This window comes from Lytechinus pictus, chromosome 5, assembly GCF_037042905.1.
Source record: "Lytechinus pictus isolate F3 Inbred chromosome 5, Lp3.0, whole genome shotgun sequence".
Lineage (NCBI taxonomy): Eukaryota > Metazoa > Echinodermata > Echinoidea > Temnopleuroida > Toxopneustidae > Lytechinus > Lytechinus pictus.
In genome coordinates, this window is record NC_087249.1 from 50,845,106 (window position 1) to 50,862,351 (window position 17,246).

The 17,246-nt window shown below is 38.5% G+C and overlaps 1 protein-coding gene across 1 annotated transcript in view; it reads right to left on the minus strand.

Annotated features, from left to right (window-relative positions):
• LOC129261301 (protein SpAN-like) overlaps positions 1–16,002 on the minus strand; it is a 20,245-nt gene extending 4,243 nt beyond the window's left edge. The window contains exons 1-4 of the mRNA XM_064099546.1: positions 15,784–16,002; positions 2,935–3,067; positions 2,034–2,233; positions 1,542–1,763 (exon numbers count right to left, since the gene is read on the minus strand). Of these exons, the coding sequence (XP_063955616.1) occupies positions 1,542–1,763; positions 2,034–2,233; positions 2,935–3,067; positions 15,784–16,002 (774 nt within the window). The remainder of the gene's footprint in view (positions 1–1,541; positions 1,764–2,033; positions 2,234–2,934; positions 3,068–15,783) is intronic.
• Between the last annotated feature and the right edge of the window lie 1,244 nt (positions 16,003–17,246).

A 17,246-nucleotide genomic window follows, 5' to 3' on the forward strand; every position in this document is an offset into this window, starting at 1 on the left:
TTTGAAAGGTGTGTACATTTCTTATCCTCCTCCCCGCCCCGCTGTTTTTGGAAGATACGCCATTAAATTGACCACGGCCAGTATTTTCATTAACATATGCGAAAAACCAATGAATTCCAATGTGAAGAACATGCGGGTGACGATACTTGAATTGAATTGAAAAAAAGAATTGAATTGAACTTAATTAAATGTATCGGCGATGCAAAGGCGAAGACCGTAAATCTCAAGATCACCAGGCGCATATATCTAGAGATAGGGACATTGACTCAGCTGGATTTTTGGGGACAGACAATAAGACAGCCCCATGCAGAAAATTGAATGGATGGAATTTGACAAAATTTGAAGATTTTCCTTTTTTTTTTTTTTTTTTTTTTCTTTGGGGGGGGGGGGGCGTTTTATGTGTACCTAAAAACTTCCTGCTTGACGTTTTAAAGGGATAGAATTAAAAGGGACGCAAGATATTTGAAAGGTTTGTACATTTCTTATCCTCCTCCCCGCCCCAGTGCTGTTTTTGGAAGATACGCCATTAAATTGACCACGGCCAGTATTTTCATTAACATATGCGAAAAACCAATGAATTCCAATGTGAAGAACATGCGGGTGACGATACTTGAATTGAATTGAAAAAAAGAATTGAATTGAACTTAATTAAATGTATCGGCGATGCAAAGGCGAAGACCGTAAATCTCAAGATCACCAGGCGCATATATCTAGAGATAGGGACATTGACTCAGCTGGATTTTGGGGGACAGACAATAAGGCAGCCCCATGCAGAAAATTGAATGGATGGAATTTGACAAAATTTGAAGATTTTCCAGTTTGTTTTTTTTTTTTTTTTTTTTTTGGGGGGGGGGGCGTTTTATGTGTACCTAAGAACTTCCTGCTTGACGTTTTAAAGGGATAGAATTTAAAGGGACGCAAGATATTTGTGCATAATGACTGATAAAAAGGTAAAGACGTTTCAATATAGGAACGAAGATGTGTTGTTGCATAATGGAGGAATACAGTATTAGTGAGGATACAGAAAAGTTAAAATGAAGTATTGAGGTGATGTAAAGAAGAAAGAATAGGCAGGGTGTCACTAGCCACCTAATACCAATGAGAACGGGGAAGCAAATCCAGAAAATAGACACCAGGCGGTGCTTTTTGAAAGACAAGTGGGATAGAGGTTACAGGAAATAAACTTATGCTTTAAATTCAAGTGGGCTACTTGGAGGCGGTTTGCCAGGCATCCCACATGTTTTATTTCATAATTTAGATTATTAATTGTTATTGTAATTGTTCATTAATACTGTGTACATTATATACACCTGGCATGCTTGGGCCCCATTGCATAAAAGTTACTATCATGGCAACTTTGCCATCCAATGGTAACTACCATGGTAACGATGATCAACAGCCAATAAAAAACCAAGGATTCCATGCAAGTTGCCATTGGATGGCAAAGTTACCATAATCATGATAATGGTAACTTTGATGCACCGAGGCCCTGGTCATTTACCCTTTATACATTTTTTTTATTTAAATATCAGAGAGCTTACATTGAACGGATAATGCATGATGGAGTTGATATCGTAGGGGGTGGCTTTGAGCAACGACTGGTCGTACAGTGACGGGTTTCTTACGATGCCGAACGACTGTTCAAGGTTCACCTTCTCGTCGATGTTCTCCCAATGTATATCGATGTACTGATCACGATCCGGTGTTTGATGTTGATGTCGCATACCAACTGCATGCCCGAGTTCGTGGACCATCGTGTACGTCTGCAACGTAAAGGGGTTTCATTATAGTCTTTTTCAGCAAAATATATATCATGTGTATACATTTTACATAATCAATTGTCTATGAATGTTGAAACAAATTGTTCAAAATATTCACAATGAGAAATTGGATTTCATTTTGTCCATCTTTTAATCAAAATTACGGCTCTACAAAGAAGGGAAATCTGACAGCTAACACAAATATCCTTATTCCTGAAATTAATAAGGTAATATTTTTATTTTAATAAATGAACATGAACGTTATTTCCTTACCCAGTGTGGGCAAGCCGACATCAGATGGCGCCCTTTAACCCGTCGTCCCAGAAAAGATGTACACACTTCCCGTTTCTCTAAATAAAGTCTGTCTGAATGGCCCAGCTGTTTAACGAGAAGGGGCGTGTATGGCACGAAACGGACGCATGTTACTTTCTCCCAAGATTTCATTCCTTCGTAAATCTCACTCTTTTCTTTTTCTGAAAGGTTTAAGCAAAGAAAGAGAGAACAAAACATGCATTACTAGTAATATTATTAGAATTGTGTGAGGAATCAAGCGGTTTAGTTTATCTCCCCCGCCGCCCGGTTGTCTCGAAAGGGTGCGGCCACCCCCACTCCACAAAATGGGTGAGACAGAGGGTAGATAAGGGAAAAATAAGTAAGGGGATAGAAAAAAGGGAGATCTTGGCAATCTTACTCTAAACCTATGTTATACTGATAAAAAACATCTTCAAGTCATTTTGCCCCGCCCCCAATCAACATTCCGTTTATCAGTTAAAATATATGCAATGATCCCTTAAAAGCTTTGCCTCCTGACCCAATAGAGCAGTCTTGAAATTGAAAATCATTACAATGACATCTTCACAAAGCCGATTGTTGCGTCATTATTGTTAAGTTCACAGAGGGTCGAGGCGGAGTTGGGATATTTTGTTAGAGAGTTGGTGAGAAGGCAGACGACCCCGAAAGCAACGCCATATTATGTTCATATTATAATATTTTCTATAGTTGAATTCTATGAGTGTAAAGTTACACGGCATCTTTATTTCTTGTTTCTGCTTTTTATCTCTCATTTTTCTCCTCTTTTCTTCACTACGTGAAAACCCATAGGGGGCGGTCGCCAGTCCCCCTCCCCGTAGCGCCACCCTTGAAAAGGGTAATAAGACGTTGTTTTAATCCTTACCATCATACGTATTTGTCATCTCGTACGGTATGATCCCATACGGCCAGAAATGATGGGGTTCGACAGCTTTCCTTTTAGCTCGTGAGAGGAGATGGCTTGTTGACGGTTTGGACGCAGTTGAACCATTCACACCCTGAAAGAGTGAAAAAAAAAAGTTATTGTAATTGCTGTGAAAAAAGAAACAAAAATTCTCATTCTTTTCGCGCTTTTTTTGGATATTCTTTAACCAACATCAATCCTGCATTTTGCATTGATGTTTTCATTTCAATTTTTAAGTAGGCCTATTTGTTAAATAACTTTCTGAAGATTTCTATCCATATGATTTTTTGTTTAAATGATGGGTGTGAAAGAGCCTTGTAAGAAGCATGGGAAACCCGCTTCAAAACATTGACTTTGTCCACATTGTGACTAAAACTTTAGATTTCCCTTGCAGTGTCACAGATTAATCTTAAATTATTATAACATGTAAGTAAAGGGCTAATGGTTAAGGGATAAAAATACGGTGACATTTGCTCCTGCGACATTTGCTCGGTCTTAATATCTCAGAGGGCATAGGGTTAGGGTGAGGATTGTAATTGAATTCTGGCTTAGGATAATGTAAAGATAAGGATAAGGGTTTAATTAGTGTTGGAGTTTAGGTTTTATGTTTGGCTAAGAGTGCGGATTTTCCATCGGAGCAATTGTCGCCAGAGCAAATGTCATGGAACCGGAAAATGCAATTACACTGTCAGCGAATGAGGGATGGCAAGCCGCGAACGAATCTTGTTTTGGTCGATGTGTGAACGTGGCTATTGTTAATGTACCTTATTGCCGATATCAGCTGATAGGTGCGGAATGAACGATTAAAAATGACATATCGCGACGACCATGACCATTCTATTTTCGGGAAATAATTAAGCCCCGGACCGGCATTGCACTACTAAGTTCGGTATGCCGTCAGCGTGACAATGATGATTGTTATTTTATCGACTACATTCGTCTAGCGACCACTCCTTCTTCCCCGTAATCAGTAACCATGGTAACCAATTGAAAGTAGTGGGGTGGTAGATTCAGCCCATCCTCTTTTTTTTTAAATGATAATAGTTTAAAAATTATAATACTTTCTTTCAATTGCCATTTACATTGACTCGGAGTCCACTTGTGTTTTTTGTACTTTGTTTCAGTTGTTATTTTTTGTTGGGGGTCTTGTTATAATTTTTGTGGGAGGGTGGAGCACTTTTCAACTTTCACTCTGATCTCTTTGATAATGTCAGTTGAACCCAATAGCTCTTTTGAATATGCATGAATGGATTTATGAACGAATTAATGGATTAATCAATCAACCGCAGCTCAACAATGAATCAATGATTGATAAATATATACAAGATGAATGGGTAGATAGAAGTATAGATTACTTTTCAAAAATAGATAAATAACACAAAATGAAAATGATTATTATTTTGTAAAAGATAATTAGTGGGCCGCTAGTCATATATGTTTTTTTTCCCTTGTGCATTGCATCCTAACACTAAACAGTTGCGTACAGGGACGAAATCTCCAGACACATTTTCCTCGGATGCCTTGTCTCATAATCCCTGACATATCAACTTCCTAAAACAACGCATACTCCCTTTGTAATCAGAGACTCTTTTCTTACCCCCAATATGATATAAAGGATAATGATCGAGCATGTTGCGAGTTCTTTAAATTGGGCACAACTGTTAAAAACTGTTGTTTTGGTTTGGTTAGCACGGTGAATCAATGTAGCTTTAGATGACATGTACGTGACCCCGTCTTTTCTCTTTTCTTGGTGAGAGTAATTAAAAGCTTCCCCGAATCACTGCGGATGTTTCAGTCAGGTCTGAAGATTGAATCGAAAATTACAACATCAAGTCACTCCGGGGGCGGATCAAGGATTTTCCAGAAGGGGGTATTTTTGTCAAGAAATGTTGACTTGCCCTCCTCCCAGGTCTTCACTTCTTTTTCTTGCGTATGCACGACATTTTCCACTCATTTTTTTAATTATTATGGCTCTCTCAAGAACGGGGGAGGGGGATGCACTGGCCGGATGTGTTTACACCCCCCCCCCACCCCCGATCTGCCACTGAGTCAACTCTCTTTTTGTGAATGAATGTACTTTTCGAATATTTTTCTTTTCTGCACGCTCTCTGAGAACAACTTTGTAGAAAGTGGTGTCAGGTTTTTTCATTGTAGCTGAATTTAGCAACTTCAGTTGTTAGGTAAAGCAACCTCTCAATTTCATACAACTATTCTTGTAGAGTACATTACTTTGTCATGTCTAGATTTTGTCAAATTTTTCTATTTTTTAAATAAATCTAATGGGATATATTCCCTTGTCTGCGCTTTTGATCATGTTGTCGCAAGGGAAAAAAATTGTTGTTTGCTTTGATGGAACTTACCAACTGTTGGTTAAATCAAAATAGCATGTAAAAGAAAATATTATTTCCTCTCAATAATAGGTATATTGATTTTAACCAACCCTATAACACCTTTCCAAAATTAACAGAGAAGGAAGGTTTTAACACGTACTCCTAGGCCTATTTCCATTTTGAAAATAAATAGCTCGTTAAATTTCTAATTTCACAGATGACACTGAAATAGACAGGTCTCTAAAGCCCCTTTCACAATTGACGTACGACCATTTGCGACCTTTTGGTCGTGCGACAGGCTGCAACAGGCATCAATCGCTAGTCATCTCATAAGATCGCACAGAGGCTTTCACAGTTGCAACAGCTGTCGTACAACAAAACAACCAGTAAACCCCGTTGCACGAGTAAGTCGCATATACTCTTATTGTGCTCGTGCGATCACATGCGAGTGTTGCACGAGGGATTGCGAGTGGAACGGTCGCATACATGCGAATGAAACGGTAGTGCAATGTTGTAAGCCGTTGCGATCGGTCTTGCAACAGTCTTATTGCCCATATTATCATCGCAACCAGTCGCAAGATATGTCTCTGTACATGTAGGTCGCTTGCACATGTGAAAGTGTTGTACGACCTCCAGTCAAGTAAATGCGACTACTTAGTTGTGCCACCTCTCGCACCAAGTCGTACAACGTTGAACAACACTCGCACGATGATCGCCCGACCGATGGTACGACCCCGGGTACGGCCTGATGCGAGTGAATCGATCGTATTTGATCGCGTTCGGATTTAGAACATGTTCAAAGTTCAGATGTGACCAGTCACGACCACCTCGAGTTCGTGCGACCGTCTACAACGACTGCGAGTGCTCGCAAGACACCAAGAGATCGATCGTTCAACACCAAGAAAAAACTGTTGCAGGCGGTCGTAAACTGGTCGGACGTCAATTGTGAAAGGGGCTGAACGGTCACATACATGCGAAAGCAACGGTAGTGGAATGTTGTAAGCCGTAATTTCAATCGGTCTTGCAACAGTCTTATATTATCGCACCCAGTCGCAACACTGGTCTCTGTAGGTCTCCAGCACATGTGCAAGTGTTGTACGACCTCCAGTCGACTAAATGCGACTATACTTAGTTGTGCCACCTCTCGCACCAAGTCGTACAACGTTGAACAACACTCACACGATGATCGCCCGACCGATGGTACGACCTGTTGCGAGTGAATCAATCGTATTTGATCGCGTTTGGATTTTGAACATGTTCAAAGTTCCAATGCGACCAGTCACGATCACCTCCGACCACCTCGAGTTTGTGCGATCGTCTACAACGACTGCGAGTGCTCGCAAGACACCAAGGGATCGATCGTGCAACAACAAGAAAAAAACTGTTGCAGGTGGTCGTAAACAGGTCGTACGTCAATTGTGAAAGGGGCTTAAAGCCCCTTTCACAATTTACTTACGACCATTTGCGACCTTTTGGTCTTGCGACATGCTGCAACAGGCATCAATCGCTAGTCATCTCATAAGATCGCACAGAGGCTTTCACAGTTGCAACAGCTGTCGTACAACAAAAACAACCAGCAAACCCCGTTGCACGAGTAAGTCGCATATGCTCTTATTGTGCTCGTGCGATCACATGCGAGTGTTGCACGAGGGATTGCGAGTGGAACGGTCGCATACATGCGAATGAAACGGTAGTGCAATGTTGTAAGCCGTTGCGATCGGTCTTGCAACAGTCTTATGGCCCATATTATTATCGCAACCAGTCGCAAGACAGGTCTCTGTACATGTAGGTCGCTTGCACATGTGCAAGTGTTGCACGACCTCCAGTCAAGTAAATGCGACTACTTAGTTGTGCCACCTCTCGCACCAAGTCGTACAACGTTGAACAACACTCGCACGATGATCGCCCGACCGATGGTACGACCCCGGGTACGGCCTGATGCGAGTGAATCGATCGTATTTGATCGCGTTCGGATTTTGAACATGTTCAAAGTTCAGATGTGACCAGTCACGACCACCTCGAGTTCGTGCGACCGTCTACAACGACTGCGAGTCCTCGCAAGACACCAAGAGATCGATCGTGCAACAACAAGAAAAAACTGTTGCAGGCGGTCGTAAACTGGTCGGACTTCAATTGTGAAAGGGGCTGAACGGTCGCATACATGCGAATGCAACGGTAGTGGAATGTAGTAAGCCGTAATTTCGATCGGTCTTGCAACAGTCTCATATTATCGCACCCAGTCGCAAGACTGGTCTCTGTAGGTCTCCAGCACATGTGCAAGTGTTGTACGACCTCCAGTCGACTAAATGCGACTATACTTAGGTGTGCCACCTCTCGCACCAAGTCGTACAACGTTGAACAACACTCACACGATGATCGCCCGACCGATGGTACGACCTGTTGCGAGTGAATCAATCGTATTTGATCGCGTTTGGATTTTGAACATGTTCATAGTTCAGATGCGACCAGTCACGATCACCTCCGACCACCTCGAGTTTGTGCGATTGTCTACAACGACTGCGAGTGCTCGCAAGACACCAAGGGATCGATCGTGCAACAACAAGAAAAAACTGTTGCAGGTGGTCGTAAACAGGTCGTACGTCAATTGTGAAAGGGGCTTAACTACTGCTCATTACGACAGCCATTTTTTAGTGTTGTAATTGTCGCATTTCCTGTCGTTGTCTTCATTGGCTCTCAAAGAAATGAGTAAGGCAATTTCACGTAAGGACGAGAGAAAAGAGTGAAATTAACAAATAAATAGGGGCATTGGGGCACTGGACACCCCCCCCCCCCTCCAAAAAAAAAGTTCCCGGACAAAGAAAAACTAGGGGGAGGGGATCAAGAAAGAAAGGGAAAGAAAGAGATGAAATGCAAATGCTGTGTCCGGAAAATTATCAAATATTCAACTTGAAAAGTAAAAAAAAATCTCTTGCTCACTTCTCTCGCTCGTAATCTTAAAAGAAAATTTTGAGTCATGCTGTTTCCCCTCAATTTTATTAAACTCATAACGCCACTGTGAAGAGTAACTTTCAATTTTATCATAACCATCACATCAAATCTGTTACATGAATACACATGAATGTAATAATTGATTAATAAAAAAAAATAAAAAAAAATAAAAAAATAGTTGAAGAAACAATGAGAGTATAATTTAACTATTCAATTCAATTCAATTTATTTAATTCCTCTTTCAATCTTTTTATATTTATAATGATAGTTCAATATACATATTTACAAAATATAATATTTAAATCATTTTTTATAATACAATAATACCATGAAATCGAAAGGGAAGGAGACCAACTAAAAAGCAGAGCTTGTAGGGTGAAGGCCCCCTTTTATAAGTACATTTTATGAATAAAAAAATAAGATGAAATAAAGAAATAAATATTTATATATATGTATATACAATGAATAAAAAATAAACAAATAAAAATAAATAAATAATAATAAAAATAAATGATTCAGTATACACTGTATACAGAAATCATAAAACGATTAAACATATACAAAGATAAATTAATAAACACATTTACATATTAAGTTCTGAATTACATTACTTTGGGGAAAAACGATAATCTAATATAAATTCAGAAGATATTAAGTTTTCCTTTGAAATTTTGTATAGAATTACATTGTATAATATCCTTTGAAAAAGAATTCCATAATTTTGGACCAGTAAAAACAAATGTCTTCTGTGCAAAGGATGTTCTATTCAGAGGTAAATGAAATGATCTCACCCGGCGAATGAAATGCTTATATTTTATCATTTTTTACAAACATATTATTAAAAGGTAACGGTAATTGTTTATTGATAAACTTGTACATTAACTGTCCGAGTTGAAAAGAATATAAATCTGTAACCTTTAAGACTTTATTTTTCAAGAACAGAATGTTTGTATGTGCCCTGAATTCTGCATGACTAATGATACGAATCTCTCTTTTTTTGTGATATAAAAAGTCTATTAATTTGAGAATTCGCTGCGTTACCCCATATGCAACAACTCCGTAATTCAAGTAAGGTAAAATTAACGTTGAATATAATGATACCAAAATATAATGGGGTGAGAAGTGACTTAATTTTCTAATGACACCAATGTTGCGAGCAATGATTTTACAAATATTATCAATATGTGCTTTCCAAGAAGGTTTTTCATCAATGATCAGTCCCAAAAATTTGTCATTGTCATTGAAAATTAGCGTCAATTACTCTGGATCGGGGTGCGACAGAAATATATTAGAGTCATCAGCGAAAAGTATAAATTGAAGCAATCTAGATGACATATCAATATCATTTATATAAGTAATGAACAAAAGTGGGCTAAGAATGCTGCCATGTGGAACTCCACAAAGGACAGGTTTACGTTCAGAAATATTACAATCAAGTGAAACGCCCGGTTAGATAATTCTTGAACCACTTTAATGGTTCCCCTCTAATTCCATAATGAGAAAGTTTATAAAGGAGAATGTTATGATCAACTGTATCGAATGCTTTTGAAAAATCTAAAAACAAACCAATCATATTCGAAGACTTGTCATAAGCTTTAGCAACTGTTTGGACAAAATATAGTATTGCATTGGAAGTGCTACTCTTTTCCCGGAAACCAAATTGAGTATCGGATAGGATGTTGTGCTTTAAAAAAACATATAGTTAGTATACTGGTATATGAACAAATTTTTCGAGAATTTTAGATAAGTTTGTAAGCAATGAAATGGATCTGTAGTTACTTGCTAAAGAACTATCACCCTTTTTGAAGACTGGTATTATCTTATAAATTTTCATTGATTTTTGTACTTTTCCCGATGATAATGACAAATTGAATATATAAATAAGAGGGTCAATTATATAATTCATAGTTTTCTGTAGAAGGTTATTATCAATGTTATCAAATCTTGCACTTTTATTTAATTTTAGGCTAGATATCATTCTAATTATCTCCTGTGCGTTCGTAGGAGAGAAAAACATATAACTTTGATTTCTATCTCCCAGATATTGATGAAATGAATGGGAGTTTGTTGGTATACTTCTAAAGAGGTTAAATCCATCTGAACTTTATCTTCAATAATAGAATCATTATGCATAAGCTTAGTTATCTTTGAAAACTTTGGTCCATTATTGATGGTAGAATTCATCAATTTCCTAGACCAATTAAACAAGTATAACTTACAGAAAAAACCCTAATAGGACAAATAACGATAAGTTAAGTAACTTGAATGTTGTTCGCATTAAGACGTCACAAATCAAATAATTCAAATTCTAATAACTTTTTAATTCGTTGATGGATTTTTTCAAACCTTCAGTAATACTTTTTAATTATTTTTACTGCTATTTTTACAATAAAATTTTTGTCAGGGTGAACTTCCCCTTTAAACCAACATTCATGTGTCTTTTGTCTCTTTTATTTCTTTATTCTGAGTACATACCAGTGTGGGTAAAACAGGAACTTTCACTTAAGTCCCACGAGCTCAAAGTAATGTTAGCGGTTCTATTTACAGAAAGCCCGATTTGGGTGGATGACAGATGCAGGAGAAAGAATGGGAGAAGGGACAAGGAGAAAGAAAGAGGGAGAAGTGAGGAGTGTGAAGGAGGGGGAGGTAGAGGAGGAGGAGAATAGAAATGGAAGAGAGAAAAAGAACGGAAACAGACGAATCAAAATAAAGGGACGGACAGAGTAAAAGAATTGAATTGAATTTATTATTTAACATCACTGGCATTCGCCAATATTTTGTCCAAAACAAAAATACAAAGAATATACAAAACAAATATACAATTTGAGGAATATAAGCAGATTTTTTAATAACAAAAACATAACAGTATTTCGTCAAAAACTTAAGTCTACTTTAAGAAAATATATCATGGCATAAAAATAAGTGAAATGAAAGGGGAGCTGAAACAGACTGAAAAGGGGGAAGGGCGGAGGAAGAGGGAGGAGAAGGGGATAGGAAAGGAGTGATAGTGGAGGAAGGACGGAGGAAAGGGAAAGGGCGGAGGGAAATGAGGAGGGAGGGGAAGGGATGGGAAGAAGGTAGTAAGGGGAATTAAAGAGCGGGTAAAGGAGACGGAGAGAGGTGGGGTGGACGGAGGAAGGGGAGGAGGGAGTATAGGTGAAAGGAGGGAGGAGAAATGGGAAGGAGGGAGTAGGTGGAAGGGAAGGAGTAGGGAGGGGGAAAGGGAAGGAGATGAATGAGGAACGTATGGTAAACACGTAGGTAGGAAATATTAACGGAGAGAGAAGCGGTTGCGACCGGCATTCATGTATACTTATTTGCGTATCGTCTTGAATTCGATTGAGAATAATGATTCACATCATACCCAGTTGTATCTTTTTATTTCATATTCACTCATTTTGATATCAATTCATTGTAAATTCACTTCTGTCACATTTTGCTTCTATTATTTCCACGCTACCAGATGTTGTCCCCATCAGTCGAATCCAGGTTGCATTAGTTAACGGAAAACATCTGCCATGAACAATCAACAATTTACAAATAATTGACACATTTTCTGTTGATGCTAATTCGCATGTATTCCCTTTCATTGCGGAAATTATAAATATCGACGGAGTTAAGAAACTAATAGGGAGGATAATATAATAGGTAATGTTTTCGACATATATAATAATAATAATAATATTCCGCATTTATATAGCGCTTAACACATCGGAACGACGCCTCTAAGCGCTTTACAGATATATTATTACCCCGGTCATCGGATCCTTGCATGCCTGCATACAATGTATGCACCTTCTCCACTCCATGGGGAGCTTTCCAACAAGAGTTCCAAATACTCAATTGCTAGGCATATTACATAGGCTTTCGCATCCTACCGGGTACCCATTTAACACCTGGGTGGAGAGTGGCAAATTGTGGATTGACGATTTGCCAAAGGACGCTAGGCCATGGTGGGATTCGAACACACGACCCTCTGATTACAAGGCGAGAGTATAAGAACCGCTACACCACGGCGCTTCCACATATATGTGAGTGTCTTTATTGCAACCACTGGCATGACAAAGGTTGAAAGCTTAAATCAAATTAATCAACAAGTTCATATCAACAGTCATGACAATTTAAAAACAAATATTACAGATATATAAACCAAAAAATATTAGCATAGTAACCTCAAGGGAAAACCCAATCAAGAATATATACACTTAACAATTTCATACCTCTCCTAAATAGAAATAAAAAGAAAATTAAGAATCTGTCTAATGAATACAATGATTAAAACTTGATGCACCTAAATTAGATATTTCTAGAAGAAAACTACCGAGTTACAGTAATAAGTGGAATAATTAATAGAAATTTAAGATAAAAAAGTACCATTATGATTAAACAAAATTGAATCAATTCAATGGCATACGATATAAAATGATTATTCACATTAAATTAATGAATTAGATTAACATGAAATTAATGAACTAAGTAATTAATTTGAATTCTTTCCGGAGTAAAATTCAGATAATTCTCGAATAAATCATGTAAATAGGGGGTTATCAAATAAGGGCCCATAATTAAGATCGTCCAGTTTTGCGACTTTTGCCACTTGAATACTGTTTTCGGAAAATAATTAAGGAAGTCCCCAAAGTCTAGCTTAAGTTAATCAGGGTATTGCTCTGGGGATTAACGGGTGATGTTCCATTGGGGCGGCGTTGTTGAAAGTTGTCTATCATTTTGTCTTCTTATAATAGCGGAAACATTAGATTTGGACATTTTAGAGAATTAATTCATTTAAAGGAGATTTGCAATAGAAGCTTCATGTTGGATACTTGCCATATGATTGTATTAATGCATGGCAAGAGTGGATAGGTTATAGCCATGGACCGAAAAGGGGAATGAGTGTACCTTATTCTGATATAACATGTATAAGTTCACTGCTCGCTGAATTACCGCAAGTTGAACATTGCTGTTTTGTATGTACAGGGGCCCGTTGCAGAAAGAGTTGCGTTTAAACGCAAGCCAAAAAATCAATCGCAAGTCCAAAATGCGCGCTGTTGATTGGTTGAAAATCAAGTTGCGCGTGATTTTTAGAGTTGCGTTTGATTGCAACTCTTTCTGCAACGGGCCCCAGGCCTTAGTATATCGTATTTGAGATGATTCTTCCGTAGTTATATTGTAGGTCCATGTTATATACCAATCTTGTTTCTCTTTTATGATGTATTCTTTTATAATGAAATAATATAAACAATAATGGTTTTGAAACAATCCTTTTTTTCGGAAATGATCTACGCCCCCACGCAAACAAGTAACAACAAAAAAAGTGAAAGATAAACAAGAAACAATCAACTGTTTTAAAATTATAAAGAAAGTTGTGATTTCTGACAAGTTCATCATGTTCACGCTGAGTAATTTGATTGACAGCAATTTATTACCTGTACAATGCTTGACCTTGTGATAAAATAGGTCAGCAGGTGCATATTCATTTGCCCAAGTTTCGATGTGCCCAAACAAAAAAAACGTTCGACTTTAATATTGGAAATAGAAAGTGTAACTATCAAACTCGCGGATGAATATCCATCAATTATGTCGTCAACATTCATGGTTTCGACGAAAATCTCCGTTATCAGGATTTGGCTTATAATAATGCATACCAAATATTGTCCAAGTACATTACCAGATTCAATACATCTCGAGTTCAGCGACAGTTGCATTTCAAAATCAGCAAAAAATGCATTTTCAAGACATCTAAAAGTAAAAATTGACCGTGGATAAGTTTTAACTCAGTCCTGTCTAAAATGTGCATGACTTATGCTAACCAAAGCCTGAAATAACTATTGTGTTAAAATGCAGAGTTATTACAATACCCTTGCAAGAAAACATGAAGCATCCAGGCCTAGCAACTGGTCAAAGCAAAGCATGCCTTTTGTAAACCCGGAATACATCAATTCGGGTTAGGCCTCATTTTTTGTATGCTGATTTCTAAGTGGGGGCTTCAGGTATGCCCACCAGCAAATTATGTATGCACTGACATAGCAATGTAATTTGCTCATTTAATTTCACTTGGTTCATTGGTTTTTGCAACATTTTCCATAAACGAAAATCTTGACAAAAATGCATTTCTAAAATATGACATGAAGATGATGAACAAATGATTTTGCATATGAATTAATGTAAAATACAAACATAATTTCAAAAAATAATTTAAGAGGCATTGTCTATTACACAATAAATGAGATCGTTGCAAGGGTCGTCGCAAAAGCAGAGCTTGAAACCGCGACATCCCTGGAAGAGCCCATTGAAAGTTTTTTTGTTGTTACTTGGAACCCCCCCCCCCCCCCCCCGCATATGGCCGCCTTTAACATTGCTGCACAGGGGCCCGTTGCAGAAAGAGTTGCAATCAATCGCAACTCTAAAAAATCACGCGCAACTTGATTTTCAACCAATCAACAGCGCGCATTTGGGACTTGCAATTGATGCTTTGGCTTGCGTTTAAACGCAACTCTTTCTGCAACGGCCCCAGGTCGGATTCATCAACCGTCAACGGGCAGCGACCTTTTATCATGAGCAGTTTTAGTAAATGGGTTTTCACACAGGGGAAGGGGGGGGGGGTGGGGCTCCTAGCATTAAATTAGAAATCAAACACAACTTGACTTTCAACCAAGGAAATACGAGTATAGGGACCTTTGCTTGATTTTTTGGTACTTGCGTTCAAACGCAGCTATTTTGTGCAACGGGGTCTTGTACGTTTTAGCCTGCTTAAAGCGATGCACTGTACGTTTGGCCATCCGCCTTCTTATTTCACTAAGATCAAATTTATTAGAGAGACAAGTCATGAGAGAAAATGGTATCTAACCGACCAATAGATGCACTTGACTTTATAAGCCAAAAATTATATATATATTATATATATTTAAACAAACATATACCACTGGGAGTTGCAGTTGAGTTCAAAATTCGTGCCTATCACATCTATATGCATTTGCAATCACAATTAAAGTGACAGTTCGGCTAATTTCTAATCGGGTTCTCTTGTTACGAATATCAGTTGCAGAGTCTTTATAAGTCATTCTAATCTTCTATAAAGACCTACGATGGAATCAATTATTTCCATATTAAGAAATCCGAGAACAGTGATTGAGAAGAAACCAACAAATGAAACCTGATATGCATGCGACCTCATGAACTACTATTAGAGATTAGAAAATAAGAATAAAACCAATTCAATTACTTTGGAGCAAGCACAATTACAACTGCAAGTTATCCTTACTGGACTGAACAAGAAAATATATAGTATACCTCCCCATCCTCCCCCTCTATCTCTCTATATATACATTTCTCGACCCCCCCCCCCCCCCGTCATCTTCATGATCTTCTATTCATATTGATAAAATGACTTCGCGAAAAGCTGTAAAAACGGTAGTCTATATCTAATAATATCATTACAGAATAGTATCATTTGGTAAAAAGTTAAAAAAATATGAAAAATAATGAAAAGGAAAGGAATACAGAGTAATATATCAAAGCCTCGCGACTGACATACCTGTTCATCTGTAAAGGTTTCAAAGTGCGTGATGAGGTACTTGAGATGGTCTTCATCCATGCCTTTGGTTTCGTTCCCCGCGTTGACTTGGGTATTCCCCGATCTGACCACGCCCACTTGCTTTGGGTCCATGATGCGGCGTGGTATCGGGGCGGGTCGAGCGATGCACTGCTGGAAAAATACCCATGCTATTCCAATGATCAACGAAGTTAGATCCATGATTGCACAAGAAAGCGAATAAAACTGGAAGTTTTCGAGACAACGAATTATATAACTGTTGGAAATTCTTGAAGCTGGATATCTGCATTTATTCGCTGTGAATGCTTCGTCGATATTTTCGACCAAATAATGTGGTCTACCACTAGTCGGTTTCCGACGTTACCCACAGCGGAATGAGTACACGAATCAGCTGGGATCCTGCATTAATGGTTTCCCTTGTCCATCAGGGCTGCTTGAAATTCAGATCCGTTGGAAAAGAAAAAAAAACTCTGGCAACAAAGCAACGCGACATCCCTGATGTGGAAGAGTGAGAAAAGCAGATCGGGAGAACCAAAACGATAGAGACAGAGAAAGAGAGAGAGGGAGAGAGAGAGGAAGAACGATGAGCCTTGCGTGCGAATGTGTCACTGTGAATCCCAATCAAAGACAATTAGCACGCCAATATCCAATTCTAAATGCGAATAATGAGAAGGGCTGCGGGAAGTCGAACGGGGGGGGGGGGGAGAGTAACATATAATATGTGAAGAGGGATCATATTATATTCTATTGGATCAGCTTTTTCGACCACCCGTAACCCCCCCCCCCACACACACACACACACGCACTCGCACATCTCTTGCCTTCTCGTTGAACGAATATTTTGACATTATTGTCAACCAAATCGTAGAGTCTAAATGTGCTTATGCGCATCGAGCCCCGCATCGATCTTTTCTAATCCCATTATCCTTACCTTGTCATCTGAGATTTACTCAAAGTAATATTGTCTTACCGTCAGCACGCTTTGCGTTTCTTGCGACAGTACCCATCACAGCTATGATCTCATCATCAAACGCTATTGACAGGTTAAAGGTTGATACCAAAACAAGACACAAATCTATTATATATATATATTTCATTTCATTTCAATAAGCGATCCCCCCCCTCCCCACTACCCCCTTCGAACCCCAGACTAACCCCATAAAACGTGACACACAGTGGTCTGTGTTCGGCCGGTGCCCCCGTTTTGCCTAGATATGACGTAATCACTTATCTGAAAGGGGTTCCCGAATTTCCGGTCACTCTTTAAATACGAAGATGTGCTAACAGCTGTGTTCTCTCGTTTTGTTTTCAAATATTGCCAAAACCCTGGTGAGCACCCCGGTTAACGTCAGAAACAACGATTAATGATTGAAATGATCATAATTACTAGCATTAGAATTCAAATACATCCATTGTTTTAACCTTTTAGGATAATTGGCAGTATG